This window comes from Tachyglossus aculeatus, chromosome 15 (genome assembly GCF_015852505.1).
Source record: "Tachyglossus aculeatus isolate mTacAcu1 chromosome 15, mTacAcu1.pri, whole genome shotgun sequence".
Taxonomy (NCBI): domain Eukaryota; kingdom Metazoa; phylum Chordata; class Mammalia; order Monotremata; family Tachyglossidae; genus Tachyglossus; species Tachyglossus aculeatus.
Window position 1 is genome coordinate 5725260 of NC_052080.1, and position 12637 is coordinate 5737896.

Below are 12637 nucleotides of genomic sequence, written 5' to 3' on the forward strand. Positions count from 1 at the left end.
TCAGTAGGCCCCAACGAGCTGGGGGAAAGGGGGGGGGGGCGAGTGTGTCCGCGTGCTCGCGGACCAATAAAGTTGTTCAAACAGCAGGCGGAAGTGACGTAACCGGGCGCGGCTGGGGGGGAGGTGATGTACCATAGAGGAGGGGGCTAGAGCGGTCGCAGGGGGGAGGGCGGCGATGTACCATAGAGAAGGGGCTAGAGCGGTCGCAGGGGGTGCGGGCAAGCGGTTCATCATCAGTCGTATTTATTGAGCGCTTACTGTGTGCAGAGCACTGGACTAAGCGCTTGGGAAGTCCAAGTTGGCAACATCTAGAGACAGTCCCTACCCAACAGTGGGCTCAGGTTCGTTCATTCATTCAATCGCATTTATTGATTGCTTACTGCGTACAGAGCACTGTACTTAGCGCTTGGGAAGTCCAAGTTGGCAACATATAGAGACGGTCCCTACCCAACAGCGGGCTGACGGTCTAGAAGGGCGAAGCAGGCAACAAAACAAAACATATTAACAAAATATGTATAAGCAAAATAAGTAGAGTAATAAATCTGTACACACATTATATGTTGCCAACTTGTACTTCCCAAGCGCTTAGTCCAGTGCTCTGCACACAGCAAGCGCTCAATAAAAACGAATGAATGAATGAACATATCTGCACATAGTAAGCGCTCAATAAATACGATTGATGATGATGATGATACAGGTGCTGTGTGGAGGGGGAGAGGAAGGAGGACTCTAGACTGTGAGCCCACTGCTGGGTAGGGGCCGTCTCTATATTTTGCCAACTTGTACTTCCCAAGCGCCTAGTACAGTGCTGTGCACACAGTGAGCGTTCAATCAATCAATCGTATTTATTTTGTATTTATTTTGTATTTATAAATACAATTGAATGAATGAATGAGGGGGCTCTGTCTGGGAGAGGCTGGGCTTCTGGTGGGCCAAAGTTGGGCTTCCGGTGTGGGAGAGGTTGGGCTTCCAAGGCCCTACTCACCTCCTCCAGGAGGCCTTCCCAGACTGACCCCCTTCCTTCCTCTCCCCATCGTCCTCCTCTCCATCCCCCCATCTTACCTCCTTCCCTTCCCCACAGCACCTGTATATATGTTTGTACATATTCATTATTCTATTTATTTATTTATTTTACTTGTACATATCTATTCTATTTATTTTATTTTGTTAGTATGTTTGGTTGTGTTCCCTGTCTCCCCCTTTTAGACTGTGAGCCCACTGTTGGGTAGGGGCTGTCTCTACATGTTGCCAACTTGTACTTCCCAAGCGCTTAGTACAGTGCTCTGCACACAGTAAGCGCTCAATAAATACGATTGATTGATTCTGGTGGGGCCAAAGTTGGGCTTCCGGTGTGGGAGAGGTTGGACTTCCGGTGGGGCCGAAGTTGGGCTTCCGGTGTTGGAGAGGTTGGACTTCCGGTGCAGGAGAGGTTGGGATTCCAATGGGGCAGAAGTTGGGCTTCTGGTGGGCCAAAGTTGGGCTTCCGGTGTGGGAGAGGTTGGGCTTCCGGTGGGGCCAAAGTTGGGCTTCCGGTGGGGCCGAAGTTGGGCTTCCGGTGTGGGAGAGGTTGGACTTCCGGTGGGGCCGAAGTTGGGCTTCTGGTGGGCCAAAGTTGGGCTTCCGGTGTGGGAGAGGTTTGGCTTCTGGTGGGGCCAAAGTTGGGCTTCCGGTGTTGGAGAGGTTGGACTTCCGGTGCAGGAGAGGTTGGGATTCCAATGGGGCAGAAGTTGGGCTTCTGGTGGGCCAAAGTTGGGCTTCCGGTGTGGGAGAGGTTGGGCTTCCGGTGGGGCCAAAGTTGGGCTTCCGGTGGGGCCGAAGTTGGGCTTCCGGTGTGGGAGAGGTTGGACTTCCGGTGGGGCCGAAGTTGGGCTTCTGGTGGGCCAAAGTTGGGCTTCCGGTGTGGGAGAGGTTTGGCTTCTGGTGGGGCCAAAGTTGGGCTTCCGGTGTTGGAGAGGTTGGACTTCCGGTGGGGCCGAAGTTGGGCTTCCGGTGTGGGAGAGGTGGTGGTTCCAGTGGGGCAGGGGCAGGGGCAGGGCGGCATGTTCCGGGGCCTGGGCAGCTGGTTTGGGCTGGACCAGCCGCCTGGGGAGCAGCAGAAGAAGGAGGAGGAGGAGGAAGAGGAGGAGGCGGAGGAGGAAGAGCAGCAGCAGCAGTCCCAGCCCCAAGGAGACCAGGAACCGCCCCTCCAGCAGGCCAAGGGCCTCAGCAGTAAGTCTCGGGCCTGGCAGGAGCAACAACAACCATAATCATTCTGATAATAATTTATACATATAGAGTCGGCCCCTACCCGACAACGGCCTCACGGTCTAGAAGATGCCATTATTATTATTATTATTATTATCATTGCGTTTATTAAGCGTTTACTATGTGCAAAGCGCTGCTCTAAGTGCTGGGGAGGTTACAAAGTGATGAGGTTGTCCCACGGGGGGCTCACAGTCTTAAATCCCCGTTTTACAGATGAGGTCACTGAAGCCCAGAGAATAATAATAATGATGGTGGCATTTATTAAGCGCTTACTATGTGCAAAGCACTGTTCTAAGCGCTGGGGAGGTTACAAGGTGATCAGGTTGTCCCACGGGGGTCTCACAGTCTTCATCCTCATTTTACAGATGAGGGAACCGAGGCCCAGAGAATAATAATAATAATGGCATTTATTAAGTGCTTACTATGTGCAAAGCACTGTCTTAAGCGCTGGGGAGGTTACAAGGTGATCAGGTTGTCCCGGGGGGGCTCACAGTCTTAATCCCCATTTTAAGCGCTTAATAAATGCTGTCATTATTGTTATTATAAATAATGGCTAACAGTAATAACCGTGATGAGAGGATTTGTTAGGCCCTTACCATGTGCTAAGCTTTGTTCTCACCGCTGGGGTGGATGCAAGGTTGTCATCCCCATTTTACAGAGGAGGTAGCTGAGGCTCAGAGGATGCAATAATAACCATAATAATAGTGTTTGTTAAGGCCTTACTCTGTGCCAAGCACTGTGCGAAGCGCTGAGGGGGGCTGCAAGGTCGTCAGGTTGTCCCAATTGGGGCGCCCAGTCATCAGCCCCATTTTACAGATGAGGTAGCTGAGGCCTGGAGAATAGCAATAATAGCAATAATAGCGGTATTTGTTAAGGCCTTATGATGTGCCAAGCACTGTCCCAAAAGCTGGGGTGGTTAACAAGCTTGCCAGGTTGTTCCAAGAGGGGCTCCCCGTCGTCCTTCCCATTTTACAGATGAGGTAACTGAGGCCCAGAGAGTAATAATAATAACGATAATAGTGGTACTTGTTAAGCCCTTTCTATTTTCCAAGCACTGTTCTCAGCGCTGGGGTTGTCCCTACTGGGGTTCCCAGTCTTCATCCCCATTTTACAGATGAGGTAGTCGAGGCCCGGAGAATAGCAATAGTAACAGTATTTCGTAAGCCCATACTATGTGCCAAGCACTGTTCTAAGCGCTGGGGTAGGTACAAGGTTGTCAGGTTGTCCCAAGTGGGGCACCCGCCCATCATCCCCATTTTACAGATGAGGTAGCTGAGGCCTGGAGAATAACAATAATAACCATAATAATGGTATTCGTTAAGTCCTTACTATGCGCCGAGCACTGTTCTGAGCACGGGTGGATACAGGGTTGTCCCAAGTGGGGCTCCCAGTCTTTGTCCCCATTTTACAGATGTGGTAGCTGAGGCCCGGAGAATAACCGTAATAATGGTATTTGTTAAGGCCTTACGGTGTGCCAAGCACTGTTCAAAGCGCTGAGGTAGGTACAAGGTCCCAAGTGGGGCTCACAGTCGTCATCCCCGTTTTACAGATGAGGTAGCTGAGGCCCAGAAAATACCAAAAATAACGATAATAATAGGATTTGTTAAGCCCTATGTGCCCGGCACTGTTCTGACCCCTGGGGTAGATAGAGGGTTGTCAGGTTGTCCCAAGTGGGGTCCTCAATCTTTGTCCCCATTTTACAGATGAGGTAGCTGAGGCCCAGAGAAATGAAGTGACTTGCCCAAGAACACTCAGGTCTCCCCCTCTGGACTGTGAGCTCGTTGTGGGCAGGAATGTGTCCGTCTGTTGTTATATTCTACTCTCCCGAGCGCTTAATACAGTGCTTTGTGCACAGTAAGCGCTTAGTAAATACGACTGAATGGTATTTGTTGGGCACTTACTATGTACAGAGCACTGTACTTAGCGCTTGGGAGAGTACAAACAACAGAATTAGTTGATTTTTTTTGTTTGTTTTTTTTTGGTATTTGTTAAGCGCTTGCTATGTGCAAAGCACTGTTCTAAGCGCTGGGGGGAATAGAAGAAGATGAGGTTGTGACATGTGAGGTTGTCCCAAGCTGAGCCCCCTCCTTCCTCTCCCCCTCGTCCCCCTCTTCATCCCCCCCGCCTTACCTCCTTCCCTTCCCCACAGCACCTGTATATATGGATATATGTTTGTACGGATTTATTACTCTATTTGTCTATTTTACTTGTACATATTTATTCTATTTATTTTATTTTGTTAATATGTTTTGTTTTGTTGTCCGTCTCCCCCTTCTAGACTATGAGCCCACTGTCAGGTAGGGACTGTCTCTATATGTTGCCAACTTGTACTTCCCAAGTGCTTAGTACAGTGCTCTGCGCACAGTAAGCGCTCAATAAATGCGATTAATTGATTGTACTTATTCTATTTATTTTAATATGTTTTGTTTTGTTCTCCGTCTCCCCCTTCTAGACCGTGAGCCCACTGTTGGGTAGGGACCGTCTCTATATGTTGCCAACTTGCACTTCCCAAGCGCTCAGTCCAGTGCTCTGCGCACAGTAAGCGCTCAATAAATGCGATTGAATGAATGAATGAATGAATGAGCGTGGGGCTCACAGTCTTAATCCCCATTTTACAGATGAGGGAACTGAGGCACAGAGAAGCGAAGTGATTCGCCCAAGGTCACACAGCAGACGTGGGTGGAGGCGGGATTCGAACCCATGGCCTGTTCTTTGCCTATAACGAGCTTGCAGTCCAGAGGGGGAGACAAACATTATAAATAGTTTATAGAAGGTAATTTAAAGATTTGTAGCTTTCCGTGTTGTGCGGTTGAGCAAATATCAAATGTCCAGAGGTCACAGATCCAAGCGCACCGATGAAGTGGAAGGGAGGGCGAGCCCGGGAAGGAAGGGCGTAATCAGGGAAGGCCTTTTGGAGGAGATCAATCAATCGTATTTATTGAGCGCTTACTGTGTGCAGAGCACTGTACTAAGCGCTTGGGAAGTGCAAGTTGGCAAATTGTGACCCGGAGATGTGACCCGAACAATGCCCTGAAGGGGAAGAGAGTGGTTGGTGGGCTGGCGTGTCAGGAGGGGGTTCCAGGCCAAGGGGGGGACGTGGGAAAGGGGGTCCACGGCCACCATTCATTCATTCCATTCATTCCATTCATTCATTCATTCATTCAATCGTATTTATTGAGCGCTTACTATGTGCAGAGCACTGGACTAAGCACTTGGGAAGTCCAAGTCGGCAACTTCTAGAGACGGCCCCTACCCAACAGTGGGCTCCCAGTCTGGTAGGGGGACACAGAGGACAAAACAAAACATATTAACAAAATAAAATAAATAGAATAAATACGCACAAATAAAATAAATACATAAATAGAGTAAACTGCTGCTAGAGGAGTGGAGTGTTGCTGGGCTCTAGGAGGCGATTAATAGTAATAATAGAGAATTATTCATTCTAGAGAATTCTAGAGAATAATTAGAGAAGCAGCATGGCTCACTGAAAAGAGCCCGGGTTTGGGAGTCAGAGATCATGGGTTCAAATCCCGGCTCCGCCACTTGTCAGCTGGGTGACTTTGGGCAAGTCGCTTCACTTCTCTGAGCCTCAGTTCCCTCATCTGGAAAATGGGGATGAAGATTGTGAGCCCCATGTGGGACAACCTGATCATCTTGTATCCTCCACAGCATTTAGAACAGTGCTTTGCACATAGTAAGCACTTAACAAATGCCATTATTATTATTATTATGGCCCTTGTTAAGCGCTTACTATGTGCCAAACACTTTTCTAAGTGCTGGGGTAGCTACAAGTTAATCAGGTCAGACACGGTCCCTGTCCCACATGGGGCTCACAGTCTCATCCCCCCGTTTTGTAGGTGAGGGAACTGAGGCACAGAGAAGTTAGGCAACTTGCCCAAGGTCACACAGCAGGCATGTGGCCTCTTCCTCCCTTCAAAGCCCTATTATTTGTACATCATCATCATCAATCGTATTTATTGAGCGCTTACTGTGTGCAGAGCAGTGTACTAAGCGCTTGGGAAGAACAAGTTGGCAACATATAGAGACAGTCCCTACCCAACAGTGGGCTCACAGTCTAAAAGGGGGAGACAGAGAACAAAACCAAACATACTAACAAAATAAAATAGAAAGAATAGATATGTACAAGTAAAATAAATAAATAATCAATCAATCAATCAATCGTATTTATTGAGCGCTTACTCTGTGCAGAGCACTGTACTAAGCGCTTGGGATGTACAAGCTGGTAACATATAGAGACGGTCCCTACCCAACAGTGGGCTCACAGTCTAGAAGGGGGAGGCGGAGAACAAAACCAAACATACTAACAAAATAAAATGAATAGAATAGATTGGTACAAATAAAATAAATAAATAAATAGAGTAATAAATATGTACAAACATATAAACATATATACAGGTGCTGTGGGTAAGGAAAGGAGGTAAGATGTGGGGGATGAAGAGGGGGTCGAGGGGGAGAGGAAGGAAGGGGTACATATTTATTCTATTTATTTTATTTTGTTAATTGGTTTCATTGTCTGTCTCCCCCTCCTGGACTGTGAGCCCACTGTTTGGTAGGGACCGTCTCTATATGTTGCCAACTTGTACTTCCCAAGCGCTTAGTACAGTGCTCTGCACACAGTAAGCGCTCAATAAATACGATTGAATGAATGAATGAATACTGAGAGCTCACCTCCTTCAGGAGGCCTTCCCACACTGAGCCCCCTCCTTCCTCTCCCCACCTTCCCCCGTCCTACCTCCTTCCCCTCCCCACAGCACCTGTATATATGTTTGTACAGATTTATTACTCTATTTTCCTTGTACATATTTACTATTCTATTTATTTTATTTTGTTAATATGTTCTGTTTTGTTGTCTATCTCCCCCTTCTAGACTGTGAGCCCGCTGTTGAGTAGGGACCGCCTCTAGATGTTGCCGACTTGTCCTTCCCAAGCGCTTAGTCCAGTGCTCTGCACACAGTAAGCGCTCCATAAATACGATTGAACGAATGAGTGTGGCAGGGTGGGATTAGAACTCGGCTCCTCATGACTCCCAGACTCTTGTAGGGACTGTCTCTATAGGGGCTCACAGTCTCATCCCCCCATTTTACAGATGAGGGAACTGAGGCACAGAGAAGTTAGGCAACTTGCCCAAGGTCACACAGCAGGCATGTGGCCTCTTCCTCCCTTCAAAGCCCTTTTATTTGTACATATTTATTCTATTTATTTTATCTTGTTAATTTGTTTCGTTGTCTGTCTCCCCCTTCTAAACTGTGAGCCCACTGTTGGGTAGAGACCGTCTCTATATGTTGCCAACTTGTACTTCCCAAGCGCTTAGTACCGTGCTTTGCACACAGTAAGCGCTCAATAAATACGATTGATTGATTGCTCTCTCCACTATTGCATCTAGATTAGCACGGCCCGCTGTTGGGTAGAGACCGTCTCTGTATGTTGCCAGCGTGTACTTCCCAAGCGCTTAGTACAGTGCTCTGCACACAGTAAGCGCTCAATAAATACGATTGATTGATTGATTGAGGTGAGGTAAGATGGGGCAAGCTGATGGAATGCTTTAAAGCCAGCGGTAAAGAGTTTGCTGTGGAGGTGGATGGGCAGCCAGTGGAGGTTTTTGGGGAGTGGAGAGACGTGGACCGTGTCCCTGCCACTTGGATTTGTCCCCTTTATTCATCTCACCCTCAGCTCCGCAGCACTTATGTCCCCTGCCCACAAGGAGCTTACAGTCTAGCTAGGGAGGCACATTAAAAAATAAGTTACGGATACGGACATGTCTGCCAAATCTGCCTTGTATTCTCCCCAGTACAGTGGACGATTGATTGCATGTAAATACTGTCCCCTCAACATCGATCCAACCCATTCAGAATGAAACGGGTGGGCGACGTCCTTTTGTGGCTAATAACCACCTCAAAAATGATTTTTTAAAATGCACTTAATTGCACAGTGGAGTGTGGAAAAGACTCCCCAAGCTTTGGCAGATGGGCAGCGCTAAAATCTGTGCCCAGTGAAACTGTCGGAGACTTTTTGCTACAGCTGAAGTAGCATCATCCATAGAAGGGGATCAGACGGAGAAGCAGCGTGGCTTAGTGGAAAGAGCCTGGGCTTTGGAGTCAAAGGTCATGGGTTCAAATCCCGGCTCCACCACGTGTCAGCTGTGTGACCTTGGGCAAGTCACTTAACTTCTCTGAGCCCCAGTTCCCTCATCTGTCAAATGGGGATTAAGACTGTGAGCCCCACGTGGGACAACCTAATCATCTTGTATCCCCCCAGCGCTTAGAACAGTGCTCTGCACATAGTAAGCGCTTAACAAATGCTGTCATTATTATTATTATTATTATTATTGTGAAGATCATTTTGTTTATCTTCAGTCTTTTTTTTTTTAAATCCTTCTTGTTTTGCCATTCAAATTTTATGAAGCCAAGGGAGAATATGAAGGGAAATGAATGGGTCAGTATTCTGATCTTAACTACAATGCCTTATCTATAAGCCTTACTGACATAGTAAAGGATTGACTACAGGCAATCGTATGACATTTTTTGACTCGTGGACTTTGATGACATTCATTGAACCTTGCAGATTAGTTCCATGGACATGATAATAATTATATTTGTTAAGCACTGACTGTGTGCCAGTCAATGTACTAAGTGCTAAGATAATTCAGTCAGATTGAAATAGAAAATCGGGAGTTGAAATATTTAGTATAGTACTTTGTACCTCAAGTGGACTTATGAACTGATAGAGAATTAATAAATAAATCATTTCCAGCCTTTGAGGCAATTTTTTTACTAACGGTTCATTATTATCAACTTTCAGATTGATACCGAAAATGCATTTGTTGATGTGTCTAAAAGATTCCTTAGGCCTGCTAAAAATTTTCATCCTGAACACTCAAATTTCCACTGGCCCATCTCGTCTGCAGCCGTGTCATCCTCCTTCCCTTCCTAATGTTATCCGGATCACTTAATCTTATTTATTAAGCGCTTACTGTGTGCTGAGCACTGTACTAAGCACTTGGGAGAGTATCATATAACAGAGTTGGTAGACATTCCCTGCCCACAGCTAGCTCACCGAATCTAAGAGAACACAAGACCTCAGGTTTATTCAGGTTTTCTCTAAATATAGTGTTTTCCCTCAAATGCAAGTTTCCCTCTTAAAACCTGATAAAAGTAATAGAAACTTATTAAATTTCGTTTTCCTCCTGGGGTATGTGGGTACCAATTAATTTGCATGGTTGAGTACGGTGATGTGCATTAGGCGCCCTTGTTCAAGGCCCCCGAATGATACAGTTGTCCTAAAACTCAGTTATTTGTGCTCATCCATGAAGTAAAAACCCTCACAATTTTAGGGCTTCCCAGCTAGAAAACAGATAAAAATGTAGTATCAGTCAATCAATGGTATTTGTTGAGCGCCGACTGTGAGCAGAGGGAGAGTACATCATAAGGGATTTAGTAGATACATTCCCTGCCTGCAACAAAATCATTAATAATAATAATGATAATCATAATGATGGCATTTATTAAGCGCTTACTACGTGCAAAGCACTGTTCTAAGCGCCGGGGAGGTTACAAGGTGATCAGGTTGTCCCACGGGGGGCTCACAGTCTTAATCCCCATTTTTACAGATGAGGTCACTGAGGCCCAGAGAAGTGAAGCGACTTGCCCAAAGTCACACAGCTGACAGCTGGCCGAGTCGGGATCCGAACCCGTGGCCCCTGACTCCAAAGCCTGTGCTCTTCCCACGGAGCCATGCCGCTTCTCTACGTAGGAGAGAGTGGTAATGTCTTAAAAATGCTTTACTTTCATTACAGATTACCTGCTTGACTTTGCCAGCGCGGCCACAAAAAAGATATCAGAATCCGTAGCTGAAACAGCACAGACTATAAAGAAGTCGGTAGAAGAAGGGAAAATAGACGGCATCATCGATAAGGTACAGTCCATCGCTCGTACTGCAGTTCTGTTTTGTCTTGAGTTTGGCCGGCGTTTGGTCCGTTCTCCACGCCGCGGCTCGGGCGACCCAATCAATCGTATTTATTGAGCGCTTACTGGGTGCAGAGCACTGTACTGAGCGCTTGGGAAGTACAAGTTGGCAACATAGAGAGACGGTCCCTACCCAACAGTGGGCTCACAGTCTAGAAGAGTGCTTTGCACATAGTAAGCGCTTAACACATGCCATCATCACTATTATTAGAAGGGGAAACCCAGAAAGCCGGAATTGAAAAATCCCCGACGGTGGCTTAGCGGTCCCGGAAGCTTTTGGGTTCGTCGGCGAGAGTGGTAGTGTTCATTAAGCGCTTACCGTGTGCAGAGCGCTGTTCGCAGCTCGAGGCCCAAGTGTACGGCTGGGACTTGTAGTCTTAAAGCAAGCCTGGACAACTCAAGCCCTCCTCACCACCTCTCACAGCAAAGGTCTAGACTCTAAGCTCCTTGTGGGCGGGGAGTGCGTCTGTTTATTGTGTTGCCAACTTGTACTTCCCAAGCGCTAAGTACAGTGCCCTGCACACAGTAAGCGCTCAATAAATACGATTGATGGATTGATTGATTACCGTTGTGTCGTCCCCAAGCCCTTAGCGCAGCGCTCCGCACACAGAAAGCGCTCGGTAAATACAGCCGAATGAATGAACGAAAGGGCAGAAACGTAAAGCCGATGGCAAGGAGTTTCTGTTTGATGCGGAGATGCGTGGAGGATGGATGCGTGACGAGAGGGGAGATGTCGACTGAAACTACCTTCCTCAAATCAGGCAGAGCACAGATAATCTGCAGTCAGACAGTTAGGATTTAACGATATGTAGCAAAGTTTAATACTCCGTAGTCAGACAATTAGCATTTAACCATGTATTGCAAAGTTTAATACTCCCTATGTTTTCATTTTTAAGTTTCCCTTAATGTGGATAATCTTAGTTTTTCTTGCCACTTGGTGCAGCAAGTTCCAATACAGAATTTCTCTCTGTGTATAATCTTAATACCTACAATGCTACAGTCATTCATTCATTCAGCCGTATTTATTGAGTGGTTACTGTGCGCAGAGCGCTGTACTAAGCGCTTGGGAAGTACAAATTGGCGACATAGACGGTCCCTACCCAACAGTGGGCTCACAGTCTAGAAGGGTGCTTTGCACATAGTAAGCGCTTAACACATGCCATCATCATTATTATTAGAAGGGGAAACCCAGAAAGCCGGAATTGAAAAATCCCCGACGGTGGCTTAGCGGTCCCGGAAGCTTTTGGGTTCGTCGGCGAGAGTGGTAGCGTTCATTAAGCGCTTACCGTGTGCAGAGCGCTGTTCGCAGCTCGAGGCCCAAGTGTACGGCTGGGACTTGTAGTCTTAAAGCAAGCCTGGACAACTCAAGCCCTCCTCACCACCTCTCACAGCAAAGGTGTAGACTCTCAGCTCCTTGTGGGCGGGGAGTGAGTCTGTTCATTGTGTTGCCAACTTGTACTTCCCAAGCGCTTAGTACAGTGCCCTGCACACAGCGCTCAATAAATACGATTGATGGATTGATTGATTACCGTTGTGTCGTCCCCAAGCCCTTAGCGCAGCGCTCCGCACACAGAAAGCGCTCGGTAAATACAGCCGAATGAATGAACGAAAGGGCAGAAACGTAAAGCCGATGGCAAGGAGTTTCTGTTTGATGCGGAGATGCGTGGAGGATGGATGCGTGACGAGAGGGGAGATGTCGACTGAAACTACCTTCCTCAAATCAGGCAGAGCACAGATAATCTGCAGTCAGACAGTTAGGATTTAACGATATGTAGCAAAGTTTAATACTCCGTAGTCAGACAATTAGGATTTAACCATGTATTGCAAAGTTTAATACTCCCTATGTTTTCATTTTTAAGTTTCCCTTAATGTGGATAATCTTACTTTTTCTTGCCACTTGGTGCAGCAAGTTCCAATACAGAGTTTCTCTCTGTGTGTAATCTGAATACCTACGATGCTACAGTCATTCATTCATTCATTCAGTCAGTCAATCGTATTTATTGAGCACTTACTGTGTACAGAGCACTGTACTAAGCGCTTGGGAAGTACAAGTTGGCAACATACAGAGATGGTTCCTACCCAACAGCGGGCTTACAGTCTAGAAAGGGGAGACACACAACAAAACAAAACATATGTACAAAATAAAATAAATAGAATAAATATGTACGAGTTAAATTAATAAATAAATAGAATAATAAATATGTACAAACATATATACTAGCACTCTTCCTCCCTTCAAGGCCCTACTGAGAGCTCACCTCCTCCAGGAGGCCTTCCCAGACTGAGCCCCTTCCTCTCCCCCTTGTCCCCCTCTCCATCCCCCCATCTTACCTCCTTCCCTTCCCCACAGCACCTGTATATATGTATATATGTTTGTACATATTTATTACTCTATGTATTTATTTATTTAT

At 46.8% G+C, this 12637-nt stretch overlaps 2 protein-coding genes across 2 annotated transcripts in view; one reads left to right on the forward strand and one right to left on the reverse strand.

Annotated features, from left to right (window-relative positions):
* LOC119937559 (early nodulin-75-like) lies at positions 1–2041 on the reverse strand. Its single transcript, XM_038757116.1, has 2 exons — positions 1345–2041; positions 1–194 (listed from the first exon to the last, which is right to left on the reverse strand). Exons 1-2 carry the CDS (start codon positions 2039–2041, stop codon positions 1–3), a joined length of 891 nt encoding a protein of 296 aa, XP_038613044.1.
* The window catches only part of SYAP1 (synapse associated protein 1), a 27990-nt gene continuing 17344 nt past the window's right edge, over positions 1992–12637 (forward strand). Inside the window, exons 1-2 of the mRNA XM_038757294.1 lie at positions 1992–2208; positions 10058–10176. Coding sequence (XP_038613222.1) covers positions 2040–2208; positions 10058–10176 — 288 coding nt within the window. The 5' untranslated portion in view covers positions 1992–2039. The remainder of the gene's footprint in view (positions 2209–10057; positions 10177–12637) is intronic.